The 17503-nt window shown below is 51.8% G+C and overlaps 1 protein-coding gene across 1 annotated transcript; it reads right to left on the bottom strand.

The window, feature by feature from the left end:
* Positions 1 to 1778: 1778 nt before the first annotated feature.
* On the bottom strand, positions 1779 to 11831 carry CHGA (chromogranin A; the record flags this gene model as incomplete). The annotated part of the gene is made up of 8 exons (XM_080918029.1): positions 1779 to 1862; positions 3579 to 4042; positions 4432 to 4836; positions 6133 to 6252; positions 8205 to 8273; positions 8972 to 9065; positions 11017 to 11063; positions 11786 to 11831. The coding sequence occupies 8 exons, from the start codon at positions 11829 to 11831 to the stop codon at positions 1779 to 1781; spliced, it is 1329 nt and encodes a 442-aa protein (XP_080774155.1).
* Positions 11832 to 17503: the final 5672 nt, after the last annotated feature.

Genomic DNA, 17503 nt, shown 5'->3' with positions numbered 1-17503 from the left:
GGCTCTGGGAGAGACAGAAAAGCTGGCCGAGCACTCCATGTAGTGAATGGGTGGCCTGAGACACATAGGAGGCCAGGCTTAGACTCTTGGGACCCAGCCCTCACATACTAGTTGGAACTCTATCTAGAGTTGGTTCTGCCCTGGGGTAGCAGCAGTGTCTGTCTCTCAACTCACAACGTGCAGGCTCTTGCTTTCCCTAGCAGGAGAGCCTCACACAGGCTGACTGCTAAGACTAAGGCCATCCCCACATGTTTAGCATCACCACCACCTGTCCTCTAGATGAGGTGCACAGCTGAGGTCGTTTTTCTGAAACTGAACCCTGCAGAGCCACACATAAGCCTAATATGTGAGAGGCTGCTTTGCCTACAGAAGGATCTGACCTCACCCCGAGGCAACGGGTTTCCAAAACCAGGCTTCATCGTGGGTTTTTCGTGCAGACATACAGGTGTTTGGTGAGTGACTAAATGATTGGCCCTGGTAGCCAGCACCCATGGCTCCAGCACCATATCCCAGCCTAGCTGATTGAGTAACCTAAAAAATTCTCATGCTTAAAAGTTTGGTGTGGGGGAGAGGGGAAAGGTTGGCATGTTGAGGCTCGCTGGTTAAGAGCACTTATTGCTCCTGCAGAGGACCTGGGTTCTGTTCCCAGCACCCACATGGTGGCTCACAACCATCCCTAACCTCAGTTCCAGGGGATCCAAGGGTACCAGACAGCATATGGTGCACAGAAATGCATGCAGGCAAAACGCATATGAAATAAAATGAATAAATCTTTAAAATAAAAGTTTAGTGGTGTGTCAGTAGGGCTGTGATGGTACCTGCCTCAGCAGAGGCAGGTAGGTAGGTGGATTTCTCTAAGTTCTAGGTCAGCTAGTTCCAGGATAGCCAAGTCTACACAATGTACCTTTTTATCTTCTCCGCCTGTTTCCCCCTTTTCAAACTTGGACCTAAGACCTGCTACTTTCTAGTAAGTTGTTCCTGCCCCACACCTCAGACACCCTGTGGTCCCGTGCACGTCACAGACCTATGGTTCTAGGCACTGTGGACTTGAGCAGCAGGAAGCTATGCTAGGGAGTTCAGCATGGCCAGACTATGGCCAATGGGACATATTATCCTGGGGCCTGTCAACCTCCACCCAGCATCAAGGTAACTAGGGAGCAGTCTAGGACAGTCTCAGCAGAAAGTACCTCCATCAGGTATGGCTGGGAGATAAGCAAGCAGGGGGTGGTAAAGTCCCCTGTGGTGGTGGTCATCCCCACCCCCATTCTTGGCAGCTTGGCACCTCCATCCATAGGTGAAACTGAGGTTCAACAATGCAAAGTCACTTGCCAGGAAATAGCAAGTCTCCCAAACCACACATCCAGCCCAGTGTAGAAACTACCCTGTCCCTCGGACCCAGTCCTACCCAACTCAGTAAAACGAGAATGAAAAAAAAATTTCAAAGAAAAGGAAAGAGCCCAAAGCAGGTTTATTCTTCCTTCAATAGATTTTATCTGGAATATCTTATAGTCAGGAGTTCTCGGCTTTTGCCCAAAGGTCAGAACTTATTGCAGTTGTGCCCCGTGGATAAGAAGGTGGAAGAGAAACTTCTAGAAAGCTGCCTGTGTTCAGAGAAGGAATCTGTGTTGATATTCAGGGCTGCCCTGCAGAAGTGTCCAGGGCAGGGGCTGAGAACAAGAGAAGGTGAGGGGCCAAAGGGTAACCTGGGCTCTGCGGCTGGAAGTAGCCCTACTCGGCAGCAGTTGGGCCTTGAAGCCATGGCTGGTCCAGTCAGTGCCTCATCCTCGTCGCAAAGCCTGCAGCTGGTGGGCCACCTTCTCCAGCTCTGCCTCGATGGCTGAGAGGCTCTCTAGCTCCTGGTCCTAGGAGGGAACAGACAGGGTCACTTGGGGCTGCATCGATAATACAGTGTGCCAGACTGACCCTGCTGTTTGTTAGCTGTACACCTCAGACAAGTGGCTTTGCCTCTGAGCCTGAGGATTTGTCCACATCATAGGCACAACGATGTCACCCACTAATGCTAGGACACTCTGTAGACCATTATGTCCAAGGCCCCCGTGGCTTATCATCCAGCCCCCATGTTATTCTATGGGACTCTGAACCGCTAGGAACCTGTTCTTTTAGGACACGGAGTTCCTTTAGGACTCCTCCTCAGCCTGAATACCAGTGCTGGCTCCCAGAATGCAGCCAGTCCTACTTGAGGTGTTCCCTACAGCCTCTGTACCTGTTGGGCCAATGGTCAGAGCAGCATTACCATGGACCTGCCCACGGCTGGGTTCTGCTTTGGTCCTGACCCCAGAAGATCCCACAGTCTGGTCAGGGCAGACAGGGAAACAGGACACCCTCCTCTAAGCCTCTACACTGTCCTGCCAATGCAATGGCCACAGAATGTTGACAGTGGCTGCCTTGGACTTAGGGATTCTAGATCCCTGGATCTTAGAGCAGCCCCTGGTATATGAGTTCTGTGTTGCTGGGGTTTCTAACAAGACTCTCCCACACCTCACCATATCCAGAACACCCAGGGTCCCCGCTTCTTCACTGCAGCTCCCCTTAATCCCTGAGAAAGAAACGTTTTGGGGTGTGTAAAGGGATTGTTGAAGCTGTCCCATCTTGTTCTGGGGCCAGAGCAGGGGGGCAGTGAGCACAATGCAGTTCATTTCACCACCTCTAGGAACAGATGCTCCCTGCCAGCGCCCACTCAGAAGAGGAGCCTATTGCTTTCAGGGATCAGCAAGACCCTGTTCCATGTCAGAAGACAGGGGCAGGACCTCTTCTGGCTGATTGGAAAAGAACCTTGAAAACAGGGGTGTGGACAGATCAGAATCTATGGAAGCCCAGCTCCCTCTGCAGCACTGGCTTGGCCAGGTCCCACCAGCTCAAGAGGCATCCTGCCCTGCCAAGAATTCCACTTCTCACCTCCCATGAGGTCACATCTCTGTGTCCCTATACCATCCTTGCAGCTGTCCCGGAGACCCCGTGTATGTTAGGGTTCTGAAGGTCATGTTCTGATTATGATAATAAGGTAAGTTAGAGAAACCCCATACTTCCATATCACAAATGGGGACAAATGAGACCCAGAGAGGGGTAATGACCTGCCCAAAGTCACACAGCCAGGACCAGTTGGAACCCAAGTCTTCCAGCACCTCCATGCCTCTCCATCTGCTCACCAAGGTTCAGCTAGCCCTGCCCTGCACTGTTATTATGGGCTATATGTGAGTTTGAACCCAGGAGGAGGTGCCACTGAGCTGTCCGGGGACCTGGAGGACATGACCACCTTGGTCACCACTGGTCCCTTAGCATCTCTTCCCAATACCTAGAAGTGTCTATCTGAAGCACCATGCCTGACCCTATCACTCCCGTGACCCGGTCACATACCAGCAGAGGCAGTGTCCCCCTGACTCCATGTCCCTCAGGCAGGTCTGTCCACCTGACCCAGTTACTCTGTTGAGCCCCTGCTATAAGCAGTTGTCGCCCTGTTCCAAGTCCATTTGAGCACCTCTCCAGGACCCAGCTAAGAGAACCACGTCACCTCAGTGGGAGGGGGGCTGCCGGGTGTGGCCACCCTTGCCTATACCAACCTCTGCTCTGCGGTTGGCGCTGCCTTCCTCTTCCTTCTTTTCTTCAAAGTCGCCTCGGGCCTCCACACTGTCTTCTCTGGAAGATGGCCTCCAGCCCCGGCGTAGCTGAGGTCCAGGGCCCCTGAAGCCATAGGCCTGGGCCCGGACGGAGAGCTTCATGGAGCGGTCAGGGTCATCCTCCCCATCCAGCCGCTTCTCTGCCGTCAGCTCCTTAGCCAGCTGGTCCATCCTGCTCCATCGCTTGTCCTCCCATTCTCTGGACAGACGCTCCTCCTCCTCTTCCTGCTTATGTTCCGGCTCCTGGCCCTTCCCGCCCGGGAAGAGATCTTGGGGGACCCCTGCCATCACCTCGTCTCCATCTTCCTCCTGCTGAGACTGCTCCAGTTCCCCCTTCCCTTCAGATGACAACGCTTCAGAAGCCCCTGTCTTTCCACCTCCATCCACTGCCTCAGACTCCGGCTGACCTGAAGCAGGTGGTGGCAGGAACAGGAAGTAAGGAAGAACTGTCATTCCCCCAGGCCCTGCCACTCCGAAAGGTCCTCTGTGCAGCCACCTCTAAGGCCAAGCTCACCATTCAGGGTCCAGCCAACCCCACCGGGAGCATGGAGCAAGACCCTCGAAAGAGCCCCTCACTGGAGCTCACCCTGTCACCTCTCCATTCTCCAAGCACCTCCCCCCTAAGTTCCTCTTAGGAGTCAGATAAACTGGGCTTAGAACCACACCTTGTCTTAAATTAGGTGCATGTAGCCTTCGGCAAATTATATAACCTCACTGAGCCTCTAGTGGCAGGCATGAGGTCCCTACCCACCCATCTCCCAGACAAATCAGTAGAGGCCCCTGTCCCCGTACATACCATCATCTTTCTGGATCTCCTTGTAGCCTGCTCGGAAGTAGGAACCGGATGCTGCAGTGGGGACTTCAGGTCCAGCCTTCTCTCTAGCCGCCACCTCCTCCTCCTCTCTCTCCTCCTCCTCTCTCTCCTCTTGCTTGGCTTTTCTGGCTTGCTGCTGTACACTTGAACCTCTCTTGCTGTCCCCCATGGCCTGTGGGTCCACGTGCTCCTGGCTGGGGAGGCTGGTTGGTGACTGGGTGTTGGTGGTTGTGTCGTCCCCAGGGGACTGACTGTCTCCCATCATAGAGGACTCCAAGGCCTGAGGCCTGGGTCCGTCCGTGGTTCTCTCAAAGGCATCCTGTTGCCCCTTGTCAGAATCCTCTCTCTTCTCCACAGTGTCCTTGGAGGGGGCTTCTGCTGTTGCGTCTACAAACACAAATGGATAGAGTCAAGCAGAGGACCCTTGGGGACTTCTGAGGCCCAAGTTCAAGACTGCCATCAGATGTCTTAGCTGCTAGGAAGCCTACCCCAGGAGAAGGATTGGGGTTACTCGTTCACAGCAGAGTTGGATCTGAAAACAACCAAATTGGGCTTCCTTAATTCTGCTTCTCAAAACTGGATGTGACTTTGAAAGCAAAAAAAAAAAAAAAAAAAAAAAAAAAAGGAACCCCAGATAAAGATTAACATAATTGAAAATTACCCCAGAAGATAAAGCCCTGAACTGTAAATGAGGAACAGAAAGGTCTGGGGTAAATCAAGTCATCTTGTGTCCATGGCAACCCCTGCCTGTCTGCACAGCTTCTGTCTTGAGCTTTGTGTGATTAGTATCACGAGGCTGCACTGAAAGATGCTCTCTTGAAGACAGCTTTTCAAGAGTAAAACTCCCTCCTGCTCTGGACGGCTGAAAGGAGCCCCATGAGGCAGCATGTGTGCTACTGACTTTTCACTGTGGCTTCAGGGCGCCCAGTCCACAGAAACTCAAAGTGATGTTCAGGAGGGCAGGACACCTGACTTTCCCCAAACTCAGGAGGCTCAGCTTGTTCATGCTTCCAACTGCTACATTCAGTCTCTTTGCATTAAAGCCCCCAACTGTGTGTATGTGCACACACACACACACACACACACACACACACACACACACACACACGCACACACAACAGCACACTATTCCCTTCTGACAGCACCACAGTGATCAAGTGGTACAAAGGAGTCTATGAAGCATGACAAATTTGGGCCAGAGAATGACCACATCCTGACTGTTGGGAACCGGTCTTTCTGTCTACTTTGGACAGAAAAAAACAATCCCAACTTGCAGTTTGTTGTACTTCCAGGGTAGGAAGCTGCCCGGGGATGACTCCTTTAGCTTCACGGCTGATGACCCAGGTCATTTTGTATTTAGAATCTGCTCCTCCTTCCTTCAACACCTTCAACTAAGATGGCAAGAGTCTGAGACGGATAGGAGTGGGAAGCAGGGTCTGTGTGGCAGGGGGAGGTTAGCCCGGAGTTACTGCTGCCTCTGGAGTGAGGGGCTGCCATGGAGACAAGCCACCGGCTTTGGATAAAAGCCGGATTCAAATTCCCAAGAGATTTAATTTTCTGGGCCTCAGTTTCCCACAGGTAGGAAAGGGAACGGTAGCCTCCTTCTTGGTCTGAAGAAAAAGCATCCCCGGGGGACCACGGTTCTCCTTGTGGCCCTCTCCCCTCCTAGCTAACCACACTAACCTCCATGCTTGGCTTCAGGGCTCTGGTTCTCAAACACTTCTGAGAGCTCATCCTCAAAGCTGCTGTGCTGCTGTTGCTGCTGCTGCTGCTTTGGCTGCTGCTGGGCCCGCTCCTTGGCACCTGGCAGGAAGGGACAAGGGAAAGTCCCATGTGGCCAAGCCCTGGCATATCTGTTTGTGACACTGAAGGCCTCCCTCGAGGGACAAGCTCTCAGCTATACCCATCAGGAAACACCACCCCTTCCTACTCATTGTCCCCAGTGGTCAATGAGAGAAAGTTTTACTTGTACCTTAGAGGGCAATAAAGGCCCAAATGGAACAGACAGTTCTCCAAGGCAGCAGGGACAGTAAAGAATCATCAGGACCCTATAGCACACCTGGACTTCTCATGGGTGTTCTTTATTTAAGCACCTCCACTGCTCTGGAAGCCCAAGTCTGGTCCCAAGAAAAAGTGGGTGCTATGTCTACCTTCGAGCCCAAGGCTATACCTACATGGCCCAGAGTCCTTCTACCTATGTAACCCCTGCAGCTACTGCTACAGATGTTTCCCTGAGTATCCTGCAGCTGTGTTTGCATCAGGACACAGTTCTGCAGCTGTGGGGTCACTGTAGGCTAGGAAATAAGCCCAACCCAGCTACAGTGGGGTCCTGGCCATACCCATAGCTCTGTGACCTTGGGCAACACAGGCTCCCCAGGGTTCAGGTGCTCATTTATAAACAGACCCATGGTAGATGTTAGAGCAGAAGGATATTCTACAGAACCCAGGAGGGAACGGGCCGATGATGGTATAGCTGAAGACACACCCAGTACCCTCATAATGGAACTCAACCCTGTGTACACTGGGTGCCGTGTATTGTTGGATCCATACTCGTGAGGATGTAAAATGGTCTCTGTTGAAATACTTAGTTATTTAAAGAAAATATCCACCCAATAGTTAATTTTAAATGTATCATTAAAATACCAAATGCTTTGTTTAAAAGTGCCACCCTGGAGACTGGATCGCCTGGCATCCTGCCCTGCTTCTACCCTGGCTACCTCCTGAGGAAAGCAGCCATGTGTAAGGGGCAGACCCACAGTGCACTGTGCATGGACCTGCCATAGTGGGCGTGGTGGCACGTGCCTACAATCCCAGCACTCAAAAGGCCGAGGACGGACTGCAGAGTCAGGATAGTGTGGCTACAGAATGAGCCCTAGTTCCAAACAGACACAAAACCAGGACACAGTGGATTATAACAACCCCAGCACCTCCCACCATCCCTGAATGCCGGGGATACCATGAATACACTATGGATTCTAGGGCTGGGGCTAGGCTTCAGCTAGTAGGGTACCTGCTTAGCATGCATGAAGCCCTGGGTTCCATCTACAGCACCACCTCAAACAGGAAGGATGCTCCCATTCTGGCCTGCTGTCTAGCTTGCACACCGTCAATGCTATGAGACCCCAGCCTCATGCTCCTGCCTGAAAAGTGCCTGTGGACTTACCTTCTTTCTTGTGTTGTTTGTTTGTTTGCTTGTCTTTCAAGACAGGGTTTCTCTGTGTAGCTCTGGCTGTCCTAGAACTCATTCTGTAGATCAGCTGGCCTCGAACTCAGATTAAAGGCATGTGCCACCCACTGCCTATCTGCGGATTTTCCTGATCTCCAGAGACAAGTCACCTATCAGTACACACTATAATCTAGTTGAAACACAATAATCTGGTCTCTCACAAGACGTTGCCTCCCCCATTACCCGTAGAGCAAAGAGTCACAAGGAAACAAAAGCCTTCTCTCAGTGTGGGTTCGCTTCTGGGTCTGCGGAGAACTCTCTCGGCCTCCCTGGATGACTACCTTCCTTGGGCGGAGGAATGCCAGTATTGCCGTCTCTGCTCCTTCTACTCACTTTGACCTTGGAGGAATCACTAAACCTCACAGCCTTGAGCTCTTTAGCAGTGTAGATAATGGAGCCAGGTGACATAGAGGACCCCACCTTTCTGCTCTGGAACTGAGCCCCTGAAAGAGTACACTCAACCTCCACCTTGATCCTCGGACTCTGTTGCTGGCTTTTCTGTGTGGAACTGTGTATGGTGCTGAAATACCTTGGAGAGCCAGGTCTTGAAGTTCCTTCAGCAAATTCTGGTGTCTCAGGATGGAGAGGATCCTCTCATCTACAGGGAGAGAACATGGTTACTGGTGGCATCCAGAGGACAGCCCCGGGAGAGATTAGAGCGGACCTTTTCAGCTGAGCTCAAGCATTTATACTGGAAATGGCACCAGGCGGCAATCGCAAGCCTGGATCTTGGTAGAACACTTTGGAAATTCCTCATTTCCAAGATGTTGATCGCCTTCCTGTTGCAGCAGAAGGGGTCACCTGCTGACTCCATTCCCAGCCCCCAAGGAAAAGGCTGTGGGCCTCAGGATCCAGGGAGTGTGTTAGTACTTCCTTTCCCATTTCCAGCCTGTTCTGTCTGTTCCTCCTGACACCCTTCCTAGACAGACTGGATGGTTTGGGAAGACGTGGTCCTTCTTAGGCCAACTCAACACCACATTCATCCCAGATGCAGAGAATGCTACTGTTGTCAGCAAGACTGCAAACACTAGGAATACAGCGCACAGAACCCTGGTCCTCAGGCTGCCTAGTCTGCACCTTGCTGTTCCAACCCCTTCACTCTGCCCAGGCTTCTAGTTAACTGTCCTATGTCCCCTCTGAGAGTCTACAAGCCTCAGGGTCCCAGGAGCTGTCACCGATTCATGTGTCCTCCCCAGATTCTAACACACCAGGGCAGTGACCACTAGATTAATCTTGTCAAGAGCTACCCGCCTGCGCCCTGGCCTCCCAATTCCTCTTCCAGCCTCGGACTCCTACCTCCTTGGAGGGTCTCCAGACACTCAGGGCTGACGGGCACGGGGCTGGGTTTGGACAGCGAGTCGGAGATGACCTCCAGGACACACTTCATCACCTGGGAGACAACAAGGCGGGGTGTGGCTGGTGTGAACATGGAGCTCAGCCCCTGAGGTGCCAGGGCAACGTGCCCAGAAGAACCTACACACACACACACACACACACACACACACACACACTGCTTACTGTGGGTCAATTAAATCACATGGGCCTGCCAGCATGTGTCTCGAGGAAACCACTGCTGAGGGAGGGGTAGGAGCAGGTGCCTGACATCTTCTCACTCTTAGGGTGGTATCTCCAAGGATGGTGCTGCCCCTGAGACCTAAAAGGCCTCATGCAAAGGGCTGGGGTCTAGCAGATCCCAAAGGATCAGCTCCTCCAGGTTGCCCCTTCAAGAACACGAACCCACCTTGGGTCTGAACTTGCTAGAAACAGGACCACCTCCCATTCTGTACGGCAGCCACACTGTATGGCTCCACATTGTTCCATGGGAAGAATCCCTAGGCTGGATGAGGATACAAACTGGTTACATCTGGATGCTCAGTCCAGACCAACAAGACACATCTCTGAATACTTATCCAATCCAGCGAGGTGCAGCAGGTCACGAAGCACCATGAATGGTTTTCGAAGTTGGTGCTCAATGTTGGGTGGTATGCTAGCTGTGCAACCTTGATTGCTCACAGGTAAAGCAGGGTGAGCACTCCTACCCACTGGAAAACACTCGACCCAGTGTGAAGTGCCACACACGCTCAGGGAGGGAACCACATCACACCTGCTTCGACAGCCTGCAGCTGGGTGGAGAAGCAGGAGGTGCCAGACATGTGTCAGGCAACACTGGCAGGGAGCAAAGGTGTGGGAGGCTGTGCCTATGGGATGCTGAGACATCCCACCCATGGTTCCAGGATAGCAGGCTGGCAAAGGCTGTCAGGGAATGTAGTCATAACAACATCCAAGGGAATATACGGGTCTTCCCCAGATGCTGGCACTCCGGACCCCTGCTGCCATACTATGGTGTTGGGATCTGGCAAGCATCTCCTAGAAGTATGTATCCTGTTTCCCCAACACTGGACTTTCATAGAGAGTACCTGGAAACCACCAGCCTTTGAGGGTAGGTACCAGGAGACAGGAGTTGGGTAGGGCCCTTGAGAATGCTAGGGAGCTGTATATTGTGGTGAATATTTTTAATCCCTGCACTTGGGAGGGAGAAGCTGATGGATCTGTGAGTTCAAGACCAGCCTGGTTCAAAATGAGTTCTAGGACAGCCAAGGCTACATAGAGAGACCCTGTCTCAAAAAAAGAAAAGAAAAAAAAAGAAAGAAAGAAAAGAAAAAAGAAAGGAAGGAAGAAAGAAAGAAAGTTAGGCAGATAGGTAGGTAGATAGATAGATAGACAGACAGACAGACAGATAGATAAATTTTCCAAGGTTGAACAGCTACAATGAGTAGTGAGAAACACTGGTATGTATACAGTTAACAACAAATAAACAAGAAAATACAATTCAACAAATAAATGGTAAGTTCCCTTTAACGCCATGGTTTTTAAACTGTGGCCTCTTGCAGAAGAAGCCAGACCCTCCCAACACAGAGAACATGGAAGAACACCCCTAGTTCTGATGTTAATGTGGCCCAAGCATCTGATGTGGCTTCTTACTGCCAGAAGAAGTCCCAGGCAGAGGGTGAAAGAAGAGGAATGACAGAGAGGCCACAGCCAGGCAGATCTGTGCACCTAAGGCAGGAGAAGCTATGGTCCTGGCTCAGACCAGTGTCCCTGGTCCCAGAACCCAGCGGGTGAGACATGGACCTCTTGGGAAGTCACCGTAGCTGGGCAGCAGGAGAAGCAAGAGATCTTTGATGTCTTCTTGTGCAAGCTGTCCCCTGTGCGGGCTCAGCCGCTGCAGTGCTGCCTTCTGGCTCTACGCCAGACTCCTTCCTGCAGCTGCCCAAGAACTGGCCATGAGGAGTCCACAGGGCATTCTCCCTCTCCCAGGGTACCCCAACATTCCTTCTTACCTTGGTGTCCCCTTTTGTCATGGGGCTGTTCACAGGAAGGGTAAAGACTGCAGAGAGGGAGAAAGAGAGAGAGAGAGACTGAGTGAGTGAGCGGGCCCGAGATTTGCTGACTGGGGCTATCTCTCAGGGAAGCCCAGTCCTCCTCTATGGGAGGCTCAAGGGACCCTCTCAGCCAACACCCCACACTGATCCCCACCCAAACCCCGAATAAGTTGGCAGCATTGATCCTGCTACTCCTCCATGCTGCACCCCCCGGGGGGAGGGGCTCGGCTCAAAGGCTGCACTGAAGAGCCTCAGCCCTTTCCCATGGGAGTGCAGAGCTGAAATCAAGTTCAATAAAAACAAGGCCAGCCATGTAGTGGGACTGAGGTAGAAACAGAGGCAGGCAAGGGGAGAAACCCCAGAGGTGGCGGGAAAGAGCAGGGGTGAGGAAAGAGATCAAGGACAGACTGGAGGGTGGAAGGACAGGAGAAGGGTTGGGGAGCCAATGCTAGTCCCCTATCTCCTCCCAGTGACCTTGGTCAACGTGGAGCCAGGGCACCAGTGGGTGATGTGCAGTGGTGGGTGGGGGTGGGCTGCCCCTCGGGGTTGGGTCAGGCTCTATAGTTCCTCCGGGTGTGGTGGGAGACCATAGGCCACATCATGGGACTTGCGGGACTAAAGGTACTCAAGCTGGAGACGGGTGCTGTCCGGGGTGCTGAATCCTCGGGCGCCGCAAGAGACCCGGGGCAGGAGAGGGGATCAGGCTGCCGAGCCCGGAGCCGCTCACCTTGCCCGGCGCACAGCAGAAGCGCCAAAACCGCGGCGGAGCTCATAGCGAGCCGGACGGTGCGGAAAGAGTGGACGAGCTGCTGCAGGAGGATGGCAGGAGTGGGTCTGTGGTCTGGCCACCAGAGCTCTGCACCAGCGAGAGTACTGTGCTAGAGGGGGTGGCCGCAGCGGTGATGGTGGTGGCAGTAGCAGCCGCAGCAGCAGTGCTCGGCTAGCTTTTATACACACGCACACGCACGCACACGCGCACACCCAGGAAATTACGTCATAGGACCGCCCCCTGCACCCTTTCCCCCCCACCTTCGGGGTCCCGCCCCTCACTCTCCCCCACCTCCCCGCTTCACCATGAGCTGCCTCCTTCCTGCTTCTGTCTGGTGACTGTGAAGGGTACCCAGCTTCAGAAGGTGGCACAGCTGAACCTTCACCTGTCAGTTTGCTGTGTGTCCGTGGGCAAGTCACTCCTGTCTCTGAGCCTCGCATTCCTCCCCTATTTATAGCTCCTCTCCAGGCTGCTGAGTTTTCCTATACTTAGCGTACTTTTTCTCTTGGTTTCACTTGGCTGGAGGCACGCTCATCTTTCAGAACTCCCTGGAACATACAGTGGATCCCACAGAAGCCCCTTGAACCCCTGCATGAGCGAGGCGTCTCCTGAAACTCAGTTCTGTGCCCCACATTCTGTGTTTATTTAATTGTTATTTGATGGGGGATGGTGGTCACTGCTTTCTCAGTGCTGAGAGCCCCTCACTGACAACCAGCGGCTCCACACATGTTCGGGGTGTGGATTGAAGGTCCAGCCCAGACATGGGTGGGTCCTGGTCTCACAAGGGGCAAGTTAGGCAGTTAGCAGTGAGAGGCGGTTCTCACCATTAAACTAAAACAGAAAAGGTCAGTCCTAGTCCATACCCCAGGGACACCTCTGCCTTCAACCGCCCTTGTCTCTTAGACGTTCTTAAAACCTGGATATTTTGGATGCAACGCTGCTTCCTGGTTGGTTTCCTTTTGCCCCGCCTCACCCCCAGCTCTACTCCCACCCTGCAGACCACATGGGAAGCCCCGTGCAGCCTGCATCCAGAGCCATAGTGAGTCTGGTATCTGGATGACAGTTCGGCACTGACTGGCGTCCTTCAGAGCCCCTCCTTTCTGGCCCCACCCGCTTCTTCTGCTCTTTCCTGCTTCCTGCCTACACCTCTGCCCACGCATGCCCCTAAATGAGAAACCGCTTTGCGTGTATTCATTCAACAACCATGTGTTAAGCATCGGCGTGGGAAGCATCGGCATGGGCTTAGTACACCTCAGAACACCACTCTAGATGTGCTAGATGCCAAAGGCACAGCAGTAAACAAAACAGCAAACCTAACCCTTATAGAATTCCCTTCCCAGAGAAAGAGGTAAGATGCACACTGTTCGGGGTTGTGACCATGCTACAGGCTTAAAGCCGAGAAGAGGGCAGAGTTCTAGTGGGGAACAGGAATATATTGAAGAAGGTGGTTCTGAGGTGGCATTTGAAGTGGCCTGGAGCGAGGCAGCACCTGTCTAGGAGGACAGCACTCTCTCTAGGAGAAGGGCAGTCAGTCAAATGCCCCCAAAGGAAAAAGGCTTCTGGTCCAGCTAAGGAACAGCAATCAGATGGCTTCCAGAACACTGGGATGAATAGCACACATCTCATCTCATCTCAAGCTTGAGAAGTATAGGACATCCCTCACAGTTGCTCCACCCAGGGACAAGGACCAGCAACTTTAAGGCATTTGTTTTGCATTGAGGCATCTCCAATATTTAACACTTAGTTCTTGGAAAAGGACTCCAGCTCAGCACTGTGAGTGTTCCAGGTCCTAGGACGTGAGGTCATTGTGATCACGCACAAACTCCTAGCATGCTGTCTCCAAGATATCATCTCATAAAGACTAGCTACAGCAAGACATGGTGGCACACACCTCTAATCCCTGAACTTGGAAGGCAGAGTCTCTGTGAGCTCGATGCCAGCCTGGTCCATGTGATGAGTTCCAGGACATCCACAGTGAAACCCTGTTCTAAATAAATAAATACTACCTGCATCCTGGACATCATCGTTCCAGGCACCCTTTTGAGGGTCACAGTTTAAGTGTGCTGGCTGTTTTATCTTTATATTTATTTTCATATAATATAAAGTATAAAATATACCACCACTAGTCTCAGAGTCCACACCACAGCCCAGCTTCCTCTACTTGGTGGGATGATTTAAGGAGGACTTCCAGTAACATTAATATTACCTATAAGAACTAACATTTTAAAGATTCTCACTCGGCCATCTGCTCCAAGAGTGCATACTTTATCAATAGCATATATTTAACTGACAGGACCTTATCAATAGTGTGATTTATCAATGGCAGACACTATTGATAGCACACTTCCGGTGATGTACTTTATCAGTAAAATTTTACATTAATAACAGATGCTTGACTGATATCTTACTTTGTCGATAGCACACTGCCAATAGTGCACACTCCATCAATCTTCTGTCCACTCCCCTCCCTCTCCCACAGGCCCCCCATTCCTGTCTCTCTCACTTCTCTCATAGGGGTCCCTATGAACAGGATCATTCTTTCAGGGAACCCAAGCTCAAATGCTGGTCAATGCCAGCTTTGTTTCTGGGGTGTGGGTGGGCTGACAGTACCCTGCTCCTCTGATGGCCTTCGGGATTGGTAACTACATGGACTTTGGGTCTTCCAAGCCTCTTCTCTCTCCAGGACTCAGTTGTTTCCCCCGTCATGCTGGCTCTGGGGCCTGACTGCTCCTTGGTGATTATTTGGGGGAAATGCCATAGGATGTCTCTCCTTCCTGAATGTGTCTTGTCAAACCCTTGGCTATTACAGTGCCTCTGACCAGGTTGGAAGCCCAAATAGTGACCATGGGCTGTGGATGAGACCACTGGGTTGAGGATAAACAAGGCTTTATCTTTTCAAACACTCAAGGACAAGATGGGGGATAAGGAGAGCCCCAAGCTGTAGGATCATCCCACCATAGAATCACCCTGAAGCTTCTCTCTGCTCCCCGCAGCCCTTGCTAGCCATTTTCCCATGCTCGCCCACAGGGAAGCAATTAACATTTCTGCGAGTGAAGAATATAGCAGTCACAACCGAAGGGCCACATCCAATGTGCAGACCCTGGAGGTGGGGTTCAGAGAGGGCACCAGCAAACACGGCTGGTACTTGACAGGCGGGGCTGTGCTCAGGCTGGTGCCCCAAAGCTGCAGTGTATCTACACGCCCTGTGTGTATGTGTCCCTTTTGGATGAAGAGAGCAAAAGCCAATCTCACGCTGCAGAAGAAGAGATGGAGATTAAGAAATGGATGGCTCCGCGGCCAGAGCCACACAGCATACCAACATCAGGGAAGAATGAGAGACAGGTCCTTGGGTTTTCCTCTGTGGACAGGCTGCCTCCTTCCTGAGATTGTAGGTGATGGTACCAGCACATAGGATGTGGACAACCCTCTCCCAGAGGCTCAGTGGCCTGGTGGGGGCTTGTTACGAGCACGGACTCTTGTTCATTCGTTCTACTAGAATAATTTGGAACCGAGCCAAAGAGACAGTTCACTAATCATCAAACACTTATTGAGCACCCATTGTGTGTTCTATGCCTGATGCCTGGAATGTGCTCGTGTGGAAGGAAAGCCAGAGTTCTACCTTCTTGGAGCTTTGCTAAACTGAAAAGACAGACAGTGAGCAATGAGCCGTAGCAATGGGGCACATTAGACAGTAAGTTGGAAGGCTGGGGTGGCGAGAGGGGGAAAGAGCACCAGGCAGAGTCAGGAGCCTTGGGATAACAGGGAACTGGTATGGCCTCTTGACGGTGGTAGCTTGAACTGAGAGGAACAAAGGGGGGGGATCGAGAGGGGGAAAGGAGGAAGGAAGGGGGGAAGAGAGATGGAAGAACATTCATTGTAGGGAGAATGGATAGCTCATGCAAATGCCCTGGGCAGCCATATACCCAGGCCATGTGAGGTAGAGAAGGAAAATAAAACCTGTATGACTAGAAGGGAAGGAGCCCAGCGCTGGATGGCTGAGGGGAGACAGTGTTGAGCCAGCATCATGCAGAAACTCATGAACATCAGCATGGACTTTGGCTTCCAGACTGAGGGAAGGGAAGTCATTAGGAGAGTAGTAGCAGAAGGCATCAGGGGCTGAGGTATTGCATCGAATATGGCCAGTCTCTGCATCTCTGACAACTTCCACCCTCATCCCCAAGCCTGGACCATTGCCACCACCTGCTCTCAGTGGCTAAAGAAGCCCCTTGAGTAGCATCTGGTCTTAGGTAATGATGGGCCTCTGGCTGTGGCTCAGGGTGTCTTCATGCTGACAGGCTCTGTCAGAGGTCCTGGGAAGAACAGCCCTGCCAATGCCCCAGGGAACGTGGCAGCTGCTTATCTGGCAGCAGGTTCTGGCGTTGGACAGAATCAACACACTCTGGATTCTGCTTGCAAAATCATATTTTCCAAACACAGAGCCCCACCAAGCTCCTTATCAGGCCACTGGATGGAAAAGCTCTGTTGCCTGGTGATGGGGCTTTATCTGTGAGGTGCTTACCAAGGACTGTGTGAGATGGTTTCATTACATCTCCTCCCATCTGTCTCTGCAAACAGCCCTGGGGGCCTCCAATTAAGGATCTGTCTTCTTTCTTTGTTAAATGTTTGCTTTCATCTAATAAAGCAGTTCACAGGTCTCCTCAGAAGGTGGATAATGGCTTTAGTGGGCCCCAGACTTGATGGGGATGGCAGAAGGAAGCACCACATATACCAAACCCTTAGGATTGTCATTAAGGATAACACTGAACATAGCAAGCAGGCTAGCAAGAAGATCCAAGCCTGGGAGAGAGCTTGGAAGCTGCAGGCTCACCCTTCCACATGGCTTCCTTTCCATCTTTCCAGCCTGTGTGCTCACAGGTTCCCCAGCAAGCATCTCCCTCTGAACATAGGTTATGAGCTTCTGAAGCCAAGCAGAAACCCCTGATGGCAGCTCCTTAGGGGCTCCATAGGAGGGTCATGTGGGTAGGCTTGAACTCTAACATGTAAGCCCCAAGAAGTGCTTCAGGTTTGCTTTGGAGCACGTGGGGCAGAGCCCACTGCTAGACTCAAAGACCCAGCTTTAGAGGGACCTGATCGCTGTCCGTGGTGCTGAAACACGAGTCCTACCTGGGACTCCTAGCTTTGGGGCCTTAAATAACAAATTGTATTAAGATACTATGCTCTTCCAATAGCTCAAACTTAATAAACAGACAGACAGACAACCATGACAGAATAATTAGGGCTATTTTTCTCAAACAACTTATGAAGTTTTGTCAAATTTCTAACAGTTGAATAATATTTTTCACCTCTGAGAAACTGAAGCCTAGAGGATTGATCCTTTCTTTCCCCACAATACCCCATACAATGACACTTTTATGGTCTACAGGTGCTACTTTCTCTATAGAAAAGTTATTGGTACCTTTGGGAGATGGGCCCCATGTAGTCCAGGCTGACTTCAGACTTGCTGTATAGCAGAAGGTGGCCTTGAACTCCTGATCCTTCTAGCTCCAGCTCAAATGCTAGAATTACAGATGTGGGCCATGATGCCCACCTTCCCCTGTGTTCACGCTAGTTGTCAAGGCTCCCAGACTTTTATCTTTGATCCATTTTGAGCTGGGCTTTTATACGAGGTAAGAGGTAGGGTTCTGGTTTCAATCTTCTGTATATGGGTGCTCAACC

This window comes from Micromys minutus, assembly GCF_963924665.1.
Source record: "Micromys minutus genome assembly, chromosome: 1".
In the NCBI taxonomy this organism is placed as follows: Eukaryota; Metazoa; Chordata; class Mammalia; order Rodentia; family Muridae; genus Micromys; species Micromys minutus.
Note: the sequence above shows the minus strand (reverse complement) of the source record. Positions and strands in the feature narration are given on the sequence as shown.